The following is a 14,098-nucleotide window of genomic DNA, read 5'->3' as shown; positions in this document are numbered from 1 at the left end:
AAACACTAAAACACATACAAACTTAACAATAAGAAAAGAATTTTGAAAAACATAAGGGATAAAAGAAAATAACACAATGATAAAACAAATATGATACCCAAAAGAGGGAAGGTCTTGTGGACCCGGTGTACAATAAATTATTGTAGAACCAATATTTGACACGCTCAAATAATATAGTCATATTCTGGATGATATAACCACTTTTTTAGACGATATAATTATCTTGTTGTGAGTCATATTTTGAATAATATAGTCGTACTTTAAACAATTTAGTCAAATGATATAATTATATTTTGGATGATATAATTATCTTTCAAATGATATAATTATTGTTTGATTTTTTTTAATGGTAAATTTACTTTTTAAATGATACATTTACATAATTAGTTTTTGGATGATATAATCACTTTTGAAATGATATAATTACATTTCGTATGGTATAATCTTATTTTGTATGATATACTAAATGGCTGGGTGCACAATAAGTTATTGTGCACCAGGTCTATTCTAGAATTTCTACCCAAAAGAACATACAGAATAATAAACAAATATGAGCATAGAAGAAAATATTATTCAAGTAAAAGATCACACTTTATATTATTGAAACCCAAAGAATATTTTCATCTACATATATTAAAGAGCATAGTTTATAATTTAATGAACATATAATTCATACCCAAAGAACATAAGGATCAAACTCAAAGAACATATGATGCTCGCGTTCTTTGTAAATGTATTTAATGTTCTTTTTTGGCCTGTGTTCTTTATCTATATGTGTAATATTCTTTTTGGGTGCACATATATATTCCAATCCTCTCTAAATATTACAAGGAACGAATTTTACAACAATTCACATATTGTAATAATAACCCCACTTGTTATGACATTGATACTTAGAGTGTGTTTGACTCACAAAATATAAGTATGGGGTATGGTCCAAACCCATAACATACACGTGTGTTGGTGATAATTTAAAAAAATTTGAATCCATACCTCAAAATTATTTCAATTTAGAATATTAGGTCAAGTTCGGTAAGGTCTAGTTATGTGAAATCGGGTTTAGTTTATGTTTGAATCATACTAAGTCATTATGTCCATATAAGTCGAAATTTAAATTGGGCTACTTTAAAGTCAAGTCGGGTTAGTTTTTTACACCTCTATTATTTAAAACTCTCCGCAAAGATTTAGAAATTGGGTTGGGAAAGAAAAGGTGAGTTTGACTCGTATAGAAAAATAAATAAATTCATGTACTATATTATATATTAACAGTTATATTCCAAACCCATGGAGCCACGCCAGACGCCCATGCAAATTTCTAGACCAATGTCTTCTACCTCCATTCCGGATTCCCATACAAATTTGTGAACCAATATGCATCTTATAAGAATAAACATAAAATATTGGTTCCCATGCAAGTCAAGAATCACATATAACTTGAAGGTGTTACCGAGTATTATAATAAAGTCCTACTTAGTAAAAAGCTTTCCAAGCATAGTATATAAATTATTGATTTGGTATCGTAATTATAAAATAAAGTATATCGTACCATGTGACGCGCAAACACTGCACATATTTACTTTTATTTTTTATTTTATTTTTTTAAACAACAGCACATGTTTACTTAATGAAAAAAAAGTTAGAAAACATATTGTTTTTATTTTAATTTCACTCAAATTTCTAGCTACTACTCCTCACTACGTAACATGGAAAACTTAGCTTTTTTTAGAAAGCCATGTGATTTAATTATAAAGTATGAAGTATGTTTTAAAAGTATTAGGTTATTTATTATCACTTTAAACTTTACGCCATTAAACATATTAATTTGATAAATATTTTTTTTAAGGCAGAAAGAAACTTAATATTAAAAATTATAGTTCACCAAATACATCAACATGCACTAGTTCAATATGCAACCAAAACACAACCTCGTCTTCATGGTTCAAAGACAGTCTATGCCAAGAAGGAAGAAAATGGCTGCTGCCACCATACCACCAACTACAAACAGAAACCCAAAATACCAGATTACACCTACTGCAACTATTAGGTAAGATAAAGATACCCCCCATCCCCGGCAAGCTATATTGCACTCTGCACACGATCAACTTCATAGACATCCTTGACACTTGTAGAAGGTTCGTCATATAGCTTCATATAGTCATCCATCTCCACAGCCAACTTTGCTAAGTAATGTGCCGCATTGTTGGCTTCCCTATCAGCATAATTAAACTCGAAGTCACAACCTTTGTTCAGCAATACCTGAACATCCTTGAGGATGGCAGAAAGTTCGTGTGTGCCTTGCTTTCCCACATCTTGTAAGGTGCTTTTGAGAGTTTGAGCGTCCGTCTCTATGATTGCATCTTTAAGCCCCGCATCAATCACCATTTGCATACCCCCTCTGATTGCAAGGAGCTCAGCCTCAGCAGGATTACGTGCCTTGGTCTTCCATGACTTGCCGAAGAACCAGCCACCATCTGAGCCTCTTACAATTGCTCCAGCACCAACTCTGCCATCATTCCTCCAAGAGCCGTCTATGTTAACTTTGATAGTTTGTCCCCTTGGTCTTTCCCACCTTGCTTTGTCTCTCAAAGATGCTTGAGCCTTTATATTTCCCTGAAAGGTGTTAATATTTGCTACCGAATCCACCATATATCTATTAAACATAGTAACGGGGTGAGGCATAGCCTTTTGAAAAACCGTGAAATTCCTTGCCCTCCAAATGTGCCAAAGAGCAATAGCAAAAATTGTCTTCCAATTTTCGCTAAGGCCTAAGTTATAATTAATCCAACTTTCCCAATCAACATTAAAGAAAGTGTGATAATTAAACTCTTTATCCATCTTATTACCTCCAAAAATTCTAGACCAAAGAGTTCTCGAATTTATGCAATCCTAAAATAGGTGAAGAAGGTTTTCATTTTCTAAGTTTCACCTAGTACAATTAGGATCAAAATTATCAATCCTCATAGCCAAAACAGTACCCACGGGCAAGATTTGGTGACTTAGATTCCACATAAGCACTTTATATTTGTAAGGAAAAAGAAGGTGCCAAATTTTTTTCCAAACGGATGCAAGGAGAAATAGGATGAGGTGTGAAGTTAGAGCAAAGATTGTAAGCGCTTTTTACTGAAAATTGGCCATTAGACTCCACTCCCCAACATAAGGTATCATTGACCGTAGCAAACTTAGGAAGAGGGATACTCTCAATGAGCTCACGAAGGTAGTGTGGGATAATGTGTCTGATTCTACTAGTGTTTCATTCCCCATTCAAAATAATATTACTAACTCTCCAATGTGCAATGGAATCCGGTATAGGAGCGTTAATAGCAAGGTACATAGGCTTACTTCCCACCCAGTGATGGTACCAAAGGCAAATATCCTCACCATTCCCTATTCTATAAGAAATGCCCTTTAAAAAAAGCTCCTTTCCTTTTAAGATCGATATCCCTCCAAAGAGGAGAATCCCTAGAACTAGGAATACTATTGAGAAAGGTGGACTTAGAAAAGTATCTAGCATTTAAGATCCTAACCCAAAGCTTATCCGGCTCATGAATGATGCACCATCCTAGCTTTGCCATGAAAGCAAGATTCTAATTCTTAAGAATTCGCATTCCCACCCCCCCACCCCCATTTCGGAAGAAAGACACACTTTATCCCAACTAGCCCTAGGAAGATAATGAGACCTATCCACCTTATTCCAAAGAAAACGCCTACAACTTCTTTCCATGTCATCTAGAATAGCACAAGGAATGAGGGTTGATTGCATAGTATAAAGATGGTAAGATTTAAGTACCGACTTAATAAGAGTGTTTCTTCCGGCCATATTAAGCAATTTTGCTTGCCAACCCTTAATTATATCCTTGATTTTATTAAGGAGATCAACATAATCACATTTTTTCAAACGATTAGGACTGATGTTAACTCCTAAGTATTTACCAAAGGAGGGAGCCCCCTTGATATTTGAGGAGTTAAGAATGGCAAGCTTAAGGGAAAGACACATTTTAGGCGGAAAAATTACCTTAGACTTCGTAGGACTAATGAAGAGCCCAGAAAGGGAATCAAACTCTAAAAGAGTTTGCTTAATGATCTCAACATTGTGCACCGAACCTTTGGCAAAAAGAAAAACATCATCCGCATAAAATAGATGTGAGATGCTCACATCCTTACCAATTTTGATCGGATTCCATTGACCATTCCGTACTCTTTGCTCAATCATGAGAGATAATCTTTCAAGACATAACACAAAGATATAAGAGGAAAGAGGGTCACCTTGCCTAACCCCCCTTGAAGGTGTAAAACTCTCTGTAATTACACCATTCCATAAAATGGAAATGGAAGGGGTAGTAATACAACTCAAGATGAGCTTAACAAGAGAATCCAGAAAATTTAAGCCAATTAAAGTTTCCCTAATGAAGCCCCACCTAAAGCGGTTAGAACATTCATCAACTTTTCATTAAGTTGGTTATGTTTCTCCACTAATGGTTTAAGTCTTGTAACTATTTCGGTTGCTACACTCTTTGATAATGTCACGTTTTTAGCGTTCAGAGTATCATTAATATCTAGAATAATCCTATCTACCTGTTTGGTAACCTCTTGTTGGGTAATAGAGTCAAAGTTTCTCAACTCGACCGTTACCACTTTGGCAGTTTCTTCCACCATGACACGATAGTAGTTATCAAACTGCTCTCTGTTGTTTTCTTTTAGATCCTCCATTAGACTCTTCACAATATCCACATATTTAGTGTAGATTGTATTGAGTAAGTGTGGTAGGAGACTGGTCTTCTACTCCTTCTAAAATCGATTCATCTTGCCTCTATATGTGAGGCTCAAATGGTTCGAAAGAATGTGCCATGTGTTCCATTGGCAGTTGATTTTCTAGATCTGGTTGATCCTCTAAAATGGTCTCAGGATTGTGTTCAGATGAATTAACATCTTCCTGAGTTTTTCCTTTACATGTTGAACGCTTAGGAGCCATGAAAAAAACTTCCAAATTAACAAAGTTAAATGGATTTAGTCAGTGTTCTCCCACTGTGGTCGCCAAAAAACTTGTTGAGGTAAATATTGTTCTTTACCAACAAGTTAAATACTCTATCTTGTTCTAGAGTATTAGGGGGCTGCCCCTCGAGTTACCGGTTTCAAAGATTGATATTCTTGCTAGTGTAAAAACAAAACAATAAGGAAGCTTTCCCAAAATAAGTAAAACAATGCAAGTTAGATTGCTAAAAGAAACGAGTAGATAAACATGTGACGAAATATACAAATGCATTCCATTAATTAAAGGATAGAGTCTGTTCTACAATTGTACAAGTTGAAGGAGAGGTTACCTCCATGATCATACAATTGGAAAAGACGAACGATCTTTAATACATGCTACGTGATAAAGACGAATGAAATGCTTGTTGTTGATTGATTTGCTGATGATTTCCTTTGATCCTTGCACTTCTATTTATAGGCGAAATGGAGCGGTTATGGCTGACTCCCATAATTGTTGTACGGTTATGTTTCTTGGCGCCAATACTTCTTCAAAAATTAAAAACAACCATTAGCCTTCTAAACCAGCCGCTATGTATTGGGCCTTTATGTGATATCGGCCCAGTTCCCTTTATGTCTGAACCAGTTTTGCCCAAAGACCTTTTGCTGACTCCAAAAAACCTTTTACATTCGGTCAAAGTCAAGAGGGTCAAACAAAAGTCAAAAATCTGATTTTTTTGGGTGTAATAGTAATGTTACACTTACACATTGTGAATTTGTGATACATTACATTTTACAATACTACGTATTGTATATCATTGTGTACCAACAAAGTGTTGGCTCACTTGGTAAGGTTCTTACCTCATATCCTGAGGTATGGGTTTGAATCCTAACAAGTGAGGCTACTTAGGGGTAAGGATTCCCTTAGCCTCCCTTCTACTTTTAAGTGTCTGGCTCGCAAATACTGGACCAAAAAAGCTGTAAGGGTTGAGATCTGGTCATGATCCTCCTTATTATTTTATGATCATGCGTTCTACCCCATAATTCAAAAGCGATTAATTAAGGAATTATCTCTTAATTGCTTTAGTCACTTTGTTTGTTTACCTATAATTTTTTGGGTCTAATTTTACTCTTGTATGGGCTAGCAGATACTATCCCTTTTCTTTTGGGCTTGTCTCTCGTTATAGACAGGAAACAGAGGCGTTCAAAGTTCAAACATAAAACATTTTCCCAAATCATCTTACTACTCTTAACAAAAAGATACCACTGCAAAATTTCTACTAATCAAATTCATCATTAAAAAAGTTTGCTAAACAGCGTCTATATTACTAAAACATCAAGAAAATTGTCTAAGCACCAACAACTTCTGTGGCATCACCATCAGCAACAGTTTCTTCGGCTGGCCTGTCTAGCTTTACATGTGGATTCAACCAAACTGACTTCACATATCTTCTTCTAAAGGCTTCATCTTATCTTTCTAAGAAACTGGATGGGTATGTGAACCTTTCTTTTGAAGATGACAACGCACTACAATCGAGATCTTTTAAAGCTTGGATATCAGAAGTGGTATTAAACTCTGTCCTTGTTGATCTTGTAAGCAGTCTCCAAAGTATAATAGGATAACACGACTGAAAGACTTAAATGGCATAAGCATTTAGATTCGTAATTGATAAATTAAGGTAAATCAATCAATGTCATTTTATAAATAAGATGAAGCTTAATAGTGTTGTTAATAAGAATGTATTCTCGACTATAATTTACTTGACAATGAGATTCTGACCTGGTTAACAGATTTCAAATTTTATATCTCATGAAAATTGACCCAGCCATAATGTAACAACTCAAAATGCATCTAAACCTCGAAATTGAACCTGTAAAAACTTCGAAATTTCAAAGAACGATCATATTCATCTTTCATAATTGAGCTTATGCAAGACAACATTTAGCTAAAATAATAATGATTCCAAAAGAAGCAGCAAAGATTAATACGTTCACATTGCCTGGTAACTTCTTGAGAATGATTATGCAGCCTTTTTTTATTTGGTTTACAGCAAACATTCTCGTATTATCTCTCCTAGCTTCAATCTTCTCATTTAAGTTCCGAAAGGTAAGTGAGCTAGGTTGTTATGGGTACAGAATATAGTAGAGATTGCAATGATTACCACATAGTAGCAAGAGATACAAGGACACGGGATAAATATTCGTATCAAAATGCTCAGACAATAAGGGATGGCTAGTGAGCTGAAGAAAATACATTTTGCAACTACATGACATATGACACAAGCAAAAATACAGTGCTCATCTAAGCAGCAAATAGCCACTTGCAAGGCATCCTTACAGTATAAAATCAGAATACATAGGAGAATCAAGTTGGAAAAGGATGAAGGGATCTAGTAAAAGAAGCACATCTGGACATGCTGGTTCGTGGTAAACTAATTAACAGGTGCGCATTTTACATTTTATAGCTTAGTTTACGTTGGGAAGAAAAATTCTACTGCAACATACTACAATATTACAGTCTAGATACCCTTAACAGGTAGTTTAAAATTAAGATCTAAGAATTCACGATCGAGAAAGGCAAATTGGCCTTTATTGATGGCTCCGGCTTAGATCCATTTGATAATTGACTTTTCTGACTTGCATCCTAGATTAGTACTCCACATTAATTTACGCGGCCCAAGTGGAACATGTTATTATATTAACATAAAGATACATTCATACATCTCTCTGTTTATACCTAAGCATCTGTACACTCATCCTACATACAACTTTGGACCATTCTAACAACACAGTCAGACTCACGGAGAAGATGAACATGTTTAAGTTTAATTCAAGCCAGCTAATCATGATCAGAAAGCTATCCTGATATCATAATGTTGCTGCTGCAAAGGCAGCAAAGTTAGTACTCTTATTAGCAGATACCTGCCAAACTGGTATTGCAATCTTATTCTTGTGAGTGGGTGCTAGATAGTAGATAGTTCAGGTATACCTGTTGGTAATTTAGACTGCTCAATCAGTGAAACCATAGAAGCTCATTTATATACATCAAGTTAGGCTATGTTTAGTTCAATTATTCACCAATTATCTGCAATCTCCAAACCAACATGTTCCCGGATTATTCGCCAAACCACAACTAATTCACTTAGGCTATGTTTAGTTCACTCTATTTTATTACATTATATTGAGTAAAGGCTTTCTTATTAGTCCAAATCATAAATTTACAGCGTCAGACTTGAAAGATGAAGCATAAAAGATACTCCGTAGTATTAATGTAAGCATATACATATTTATTAATTAAACTTGGGCCCTGCAAGTGTACTGAACCAATGAAATTTCTAATGTAAGTTCCAAAAAGAGTCGAACAAAACTCGAGAGCATAATAAGTAACACAGGTTGCTTGAGCCCAATAAGAAACTTTTCAATCTTTCAGGTTTTCTAATCGATTAGTGATACATTAGCAGTAAAATCCAACCAAGATAGGAATAGATTGGCCATACAAATGATACGAGCATAAGTGAGATAAATCAAGCACCGAAATCAGACACTAATATACTCCACTATTTCGCAACAATATGAAATCCGATAACCAGATAATATCAATGAATAGAAACTACACAATACTTGAGGTAAGTTGTAGGGTGTGACGATGGATGCTGCAACTGACAATAAGTAGAAGCCAAGAGAGACAAGGATTAATATTGGTCACAGTGGAGTAATAGGGCATGTATGTTTTGTTTGGGTGATATAGTAACAATTTACTTGAGAATAACTTATTATACCCATCAATTTACCCTCCTCATAAAGTGACAAGGCTGTGATTCAAATTCATTCCATTATGTAACTACACTAATAGCATCCTAAATGTTAACTTCAAGGCCATCAAAGCTAGTCACTTTTGAATGAAAGATACATGATCAACTGTAACTGGTTTACAGAGTAGAACAGCCCTAAAACCATAAACAGAACGCCTGAATAAGCCTCGTTATCGTTATCTATATCGACTGTCACGTTGGTATTCATACTAAATTAGCAATGCAGGAGATACAACTCCCAAGCAAAATTATAAATATATGAGATGGGAATTGTGATACCAAGGTAGGAAACACAGGCGTTCAAACACAAAAATTTCCCAAGAAAAATCATCTTACAACTTTAACATAAAGATACCACTCCAAAACTTCTACTAATCAAATTCATCATAAAAAAAGTTTGCTAAACAGCATCTATATTACTAGAACATGAAGAAGATTTTGTCTAAGCACCAACAACTTCTGTGGCCTCACCCTCAGCAGCAGTTTCCTCAGCTGGCCTGTCTAGCTTTACACCTACGTCCTCAGAGTAATCACCGTGAACCTACAAGCCAAACAGGCAATCAATTTTAGAATCAGTATTCGAGTCACTGTTGAATGAAAGATACAAGATCAACTGCTTCAACACTAATACAGAGTAATGACTTACCTCCATCAATTTTCCAAGATCGAATTTGGGGGCCTTGAGGATTTTAACCTTCCTGATGTACACGTTTTGCAGGGGGTAGATACCAGTTGTAGCCTTTTCAATCTCCTTGCCAATAGACTCAGGGATGAATTTAGCAACAAGATCCTTAAGATCACAAGAGCTAGCCTGGTTGACCATGATCTCACGCATCTTGCGGCGGATCTGCACAAAAGATTGCCACATTCATTACTTGTAAATATCTAGTTAAGTGAGAATATGTATTAGGAGAAACCAATCATAGCAATAACCAACCTGGCGGATCTGGCTAGACTGAGCATAGGTGGTCCTCTTGACCTGGTTAGGGCGCCTCTTTGTGAAGGCAATACAGAACATACGCAGGGTGAAGTTGTCAGTGGTCTTGACATCAACATGAGCCTCAATCAAAGTTTGCCACTTGCGAACAAGGGACCTCAACTTGTCTGTGGTGAAGTCCATACCCTAGATAGTTAAATATAATCATCACTCGTTAGAATCCTCTACTTTTCTAATAGAACAGAGGTACGCATAAGACAGTACATAATTTAAAATGGTAAATATGTACCCAGAAGTTAGTGAGCACATTACGGCCCTGAACATCCTCAGCTCTGAGACGGATCTTCCTGAAGAATTGATCCTCATCATTTTGAAGATCAGCCAATGAAATTTCAAACACTCTGTGCTTGAGACCTTCAGATGCAATCTAAGGTTTAACAAATGACATTCAATTAGCCACGTGACAAAAAGCAAAATAGATCTTAGTAACCAAAAAACGTAAATGCATAATACTTGAAATTGTTCATTACACTAAGCTCATACACAAATACTTGAGATTTAAACCGGCATTCTATAAACCAACATGAGTTTTCAATGGCAATTCAACAGAGTTTAAACCATAACACTACTTAATCATTTCTTTTTGCAAAATTAATTACCTCTTCATCTGATAACAGTACTTTAATTCATTTCTTGGAATTCCTGGTTAATCCCCTAATTGCAAAATTAACCTAACTTAAAGGGGTTCGAAGCACCAACGCAGCTCAGGAATAACTAAATGACATTTCCACATGTCACTCTATACAAAAACGAGACATTCAGAAGACAAATACATCAAGCACATTAATCCAGAAAAATTACACAATTGAACAAAGAATAAAAATTTCACCACATTACATCATAGGATCAAATATATAAACAAACCTAAAAGACAATTACAGTTCACTGCATCAATTTGCATAATCAATTTGCATAAGAACTTATCATGTTGCATTTAATGGACTTTATACTAATTTAATTATAAGATTAAAATAACAGAAAATTCATCAAATAATATCATTGTATAAACCATTAAATTTCTGATTATACTCCGTATCACATAAATTAAATAAATCAATTAATCCCCAAATTGAGAGATAGAAAACTGACCTTGGTACCCTGAGTACGGGTAACTAGGGTTTTGCCAACATTCCTAATGTTGAAGATAGAAGGAGCCTTGATATCATACCAATCCTTCTTAGCAAATGGATCCGAACTGCATCAAACAATCACAACATCATCAACAAAAATCACATCAAAAAAAAACAATCGAAATAACAGAAATTGAAATAAAATTAGGGTTCGTCGAACATACGCTTTCTTCTTGCCTCCCTTCTTACCCTTGGAAATCCTCTTGTTCTTCCTGCAAAAAAGAGAACAAACAGCAGAATGAAGGTATCAGAAACTGCAACAATGGAGGAAAGAGAGAGAAGGAGAAATGGAGGAGGAGAGAGAAAGAAGGAGTACCCGACGGCCATGGTTGATGAATGAGAGAGGGGGTTTGAGGGTTTGTGCAAGCAGCTGCTGCGCTCTCTCTCTCTCCCTTACTGCTTTAAAGCTCAGAGAAAAACCCTAATGTCAAAGTGGCTGGGTTTTTATATACACTTTGTTCAATTAAGGGGTTTCGTTTTATCGGGCTTTTCTTTATTCTGGGCTTCTAAAATGAAACCCTAAAATTCTAAAATTAAAATTGTGGGCTTTTTTTTTTTGTTTTTTCAAGTTTTGCCCGTTTGCTCATTACGGATACTACTACGGTCCTAGTGTCATACGGGGTACAACAGCCAACTGTGTGGATGTGTGTGTGTGTGTTTTTTTTTTTTTTTTTTTTTTTTGAATGGAATAAAGAGGGGTGATTTCATTAAATAATAATAGTCATTTGGCACTTACAATTATCCCTTAAGGGATCTAAATTCTCAATACAAGAATTAAACACCCCTAAAGTAATGGCATCGCTTCTGAACTGCTCCTGGATAATTTTAGATGTCTTTGAATCGTTCCTGACGGAGCTCCATTGATGTATAATCGCAAAAGTAATAAAACTTGATTGGTTATCAAGATCTGCAAATTTGCAAGGCGAATCTTCTAAATCTACACTCATATACCAACAGACCCGCAATTCTACAAATTTGTTAGACGAATCTTCCAAATTAGTATCCCTACACACACTAAAAACAAACAAACAAACAATACTAAACCCTACATGGAGGGACTGACTAAACCCTAAATGGAAGGACTGACTATAATAATCATATTGTTGGTGATCTTTATTGGCTAAAAACATTAAATTAAAGAAGAATTTGGGGCTTACCATCGATAAAAATCGATGGCAGCCTCTAAGTTTTACTATGGTGGCTAGGTTAGAAGAGAGAGAACAAAGAGAATTTTAGTTTTTTTTTTTTTTCCTGACCACATTAGTTTTTAGACATATTTGGCAAAATTAGCAGTAGCTTTAGTGGTCATATTTGGCAAATTTAGCGGTAGCTTTTAGTGGTCGAGTAACGGATAACTATTAGATTAGCGAGTAGCTGTCAATTAGTAGTCAGTAAAGGCTAGCTAAAAACTATAGTTAAAGACAATAAACGAATAGTAAAAAAATTTCAACGTGTCAGTTATTCTGGGACGAAGGTAGTATAAACTTGATATTTCAAAGATAACTCTTATAAATATTGTTTGGGCAATTATACCCTTTAAAATGTTTATCTACTTATTTTCCTTATTAGTGTTATTTGACTCTTTTATTGAACTCTTAAAAAATAATGTGTACCCTTAAAAAATTTTGTTTACATATTTTCTCTAATTAATGTTGCCACCAACTAACATACCAAGCTAAAAGAAATTCTCCAACATATCTAGCTATATGCGCGCATTAGCTACCTTAGTTATCATATATGAATGTAAATGCTACTTTGTATTATTTAATTATGCTATTAGATTAGTTATAATGCATATTTTCATATATCAACTATTTTTTATAAATTCTTACTAATATACAATAAAAGATATTAAAGTCAAAGTTATGCTTTTAAATACCTGCAATCAAAGTCATTTATTTATTTAAAAATGGAGGGATTTTCTAATCAAAGTTAAATTTCACGTAGCATGTACAAAAAAAAAATTAGCAATGCATATTTGAAGACTAAAAATTGAGACGAATCTAACAAATTTCACATGACTGTTGATTAAGGGATTTTTGCCACCAATCACTATCTGACAAATGGTCCAACCAGGTTCTGCCATGTGTCTTTCACATGGGCCAATAGGAGTCTGCCACGTGTCAATCAGTGATCCGTCCACCGTGGACCAATTGCGACACGACACGTGTCCACCCCATGACACATGGGATAATCGGCCAACAAGGCCCAATCCATAGGGAAAGCCCAGTCAGCCTTAGGTTTAACCTAAACCTAGGAATTGGCACGCATCCCAAGGTTATAAATACCTTCATTAATCCTCATTAAAGGGGATTACGCACATTAAACACTCTCACCTAGAGAGACTCATTTACATTACTTCCGCATTAATTACTCCTTACACAAGTGCTAACTTGACCGTTGGAGGCGGAACTCCAATCTCTCGGAGTCTCCGTTTGTTTTGCAGGTGCAGGCGTCCGGTGCCAGTCTCAGAATTGTAACTCTCCCGCAGGACATCAGAAAACCCCGAAACATTTTGGCGCCATCTGTGGGGAGAGTACTTTTGAGATGGCATCTACGTTTGTACCGACTCCAGAAGAGAGGCGTCCCCTGGACGACCCTCAAGTTCACTCAGATTATGATACCGAAAATGAGGTTGAAGTTGAAGCGCACACAGCCTCAGACAGGACCCTAAGGGCCCGACGTACCCGTCACACCGAAAGGAGAGAACGGGAAGATCATCAAACTGGACTTAGTGATCCATTCGGCGCACCGCCTGATCAGCAGCAGGCGGCTGAAGGATATGCTCCCATTACAAGAAACGAACTCATGACCTTCATGAGGGGCTTCAAGGGAGAGATTCAGGAACTGATAAAAAAAAAGACGCCTGCTCTGGCCAAGGAGCAGTCGGCTAGGAAACCTTCCTCTTCATGGAAGAGGAAGCCTGTTCGAGGACGAGAGGCGACCCCTCATCCTAACTCTAGGAAGTGGGAGCCGCCTGTGCTTGATTTCACAAAGTATCGCTTTCCCACACCAGGAAAGAGGAAGCCCGTTCGTCATATACAGGCGGACGGGTCAAGGAAAACATACACAGACGCTCGACTTTGCTAGTGCAAAAGAAGAACGACCGACTGTTAGAGTCGGCCTCTACTTCAGATTTTCAAGATAGTCTGCGCAATACCTCTATGAGGTATACTCAGTCAAATCATGAGAGC

The 14,098-nt window shown here is 36.1% G+C and overlaps 2 protein-coding genes across 2 annotated transcripts; both read right to left on the bottom strand.

Moving 5' to 3' along the window:
* Nucleotides 1–2,076: 2,076 nt before the first annotated feature.
* LOC110692208 lies at nt 2,077–2,835 on the bottom strand. Its single transcript, XM_021869208.1, has one exon. The coding sequence runs from the start codon at nt 2,833–2,835 to the stop codon at nt 2,077–2,079; it is 759 nt and encodes a 252-aa protein (XP_021724900.1).
* Nucleotides 2,836–8,991: 6,156 nt separating this feature from the next.
* Nucleotides 8,992–11,359, bottom strand: LOC110692136 (40S ribosomal protein S3a-like). The gene is made up of 7 exons (XM_021869134.1): nt 11,221–11,359; nt 11,069–11,116; nt 10,864–10,969; nt 10,004–10,141; nt 9,715–9,900; nt 9,424–9,624; nt 8,992–9,318 (listed from the first exon to the last, which is right to left on the bottom strand). Exons 1-7 carry the CDS (start codon nt 11,229–11,231, stop codon nt 9,220–9,222), a joined length of 789 nt encoding a protein of 262 aa, XP_021724826.1. The 5' UTR covers nt 11,232–11,359; the 3' UTR covers nt 8,992–9,219.
* Nucleotides 11,360–14,098: the final 2,739 nt, after the last annotated feature.

The sequence above is a fragment of the Chenopodium quinoa genome, unplaced genomic scaffold (genome assembly GCF_001683475.1).
Source record: "Chenopodium quinoa cultivar QQ74 unplaced genomic scaffold, ASM168347v1, whole genome shotgun sequence".
Classification (NCBI taxonomy): Eukaryota; Viridiplantae; Streptophyta; class Magnoliopsida; order Caryophyllales; family Amaranthaceae; genus Chenopodium; species Chenopodium quinoa.
This window is presented reverse-complemented; position numbering and strand designations above follow the sequence as displayed.

What these genes read in the sequence shown, in the direction of transcription:
- LOC110692208 (XM_021869208.1), bottom strand. Translation starts at nt 2,835, where the DNA reads ATGGATAAAGAGTTTAATTATCACACTTTCTTTAATGTTGATTGGGAA.
- LOC110692136 (XM_021869134.1), bottom strand. An exon ending in AAGGGAGGCAAGAAGAAAGC is followed by an intron (nt 10,970 to 11,068) that starts GTATGTTCGACG and finishes TGTTTGATGCAG; the next exon opens with TTCGGATCCATTTGCTAAGA. An exon ending in AGTCTAGCCAGATCCGCCAG is followed by an intron (nt 9,625 to 9,714) that starts GTTGGTTATTGC and finishes TCTTTTGTGCAG; the next exon opens with ATCCGCCGCAAGATGCGTGA.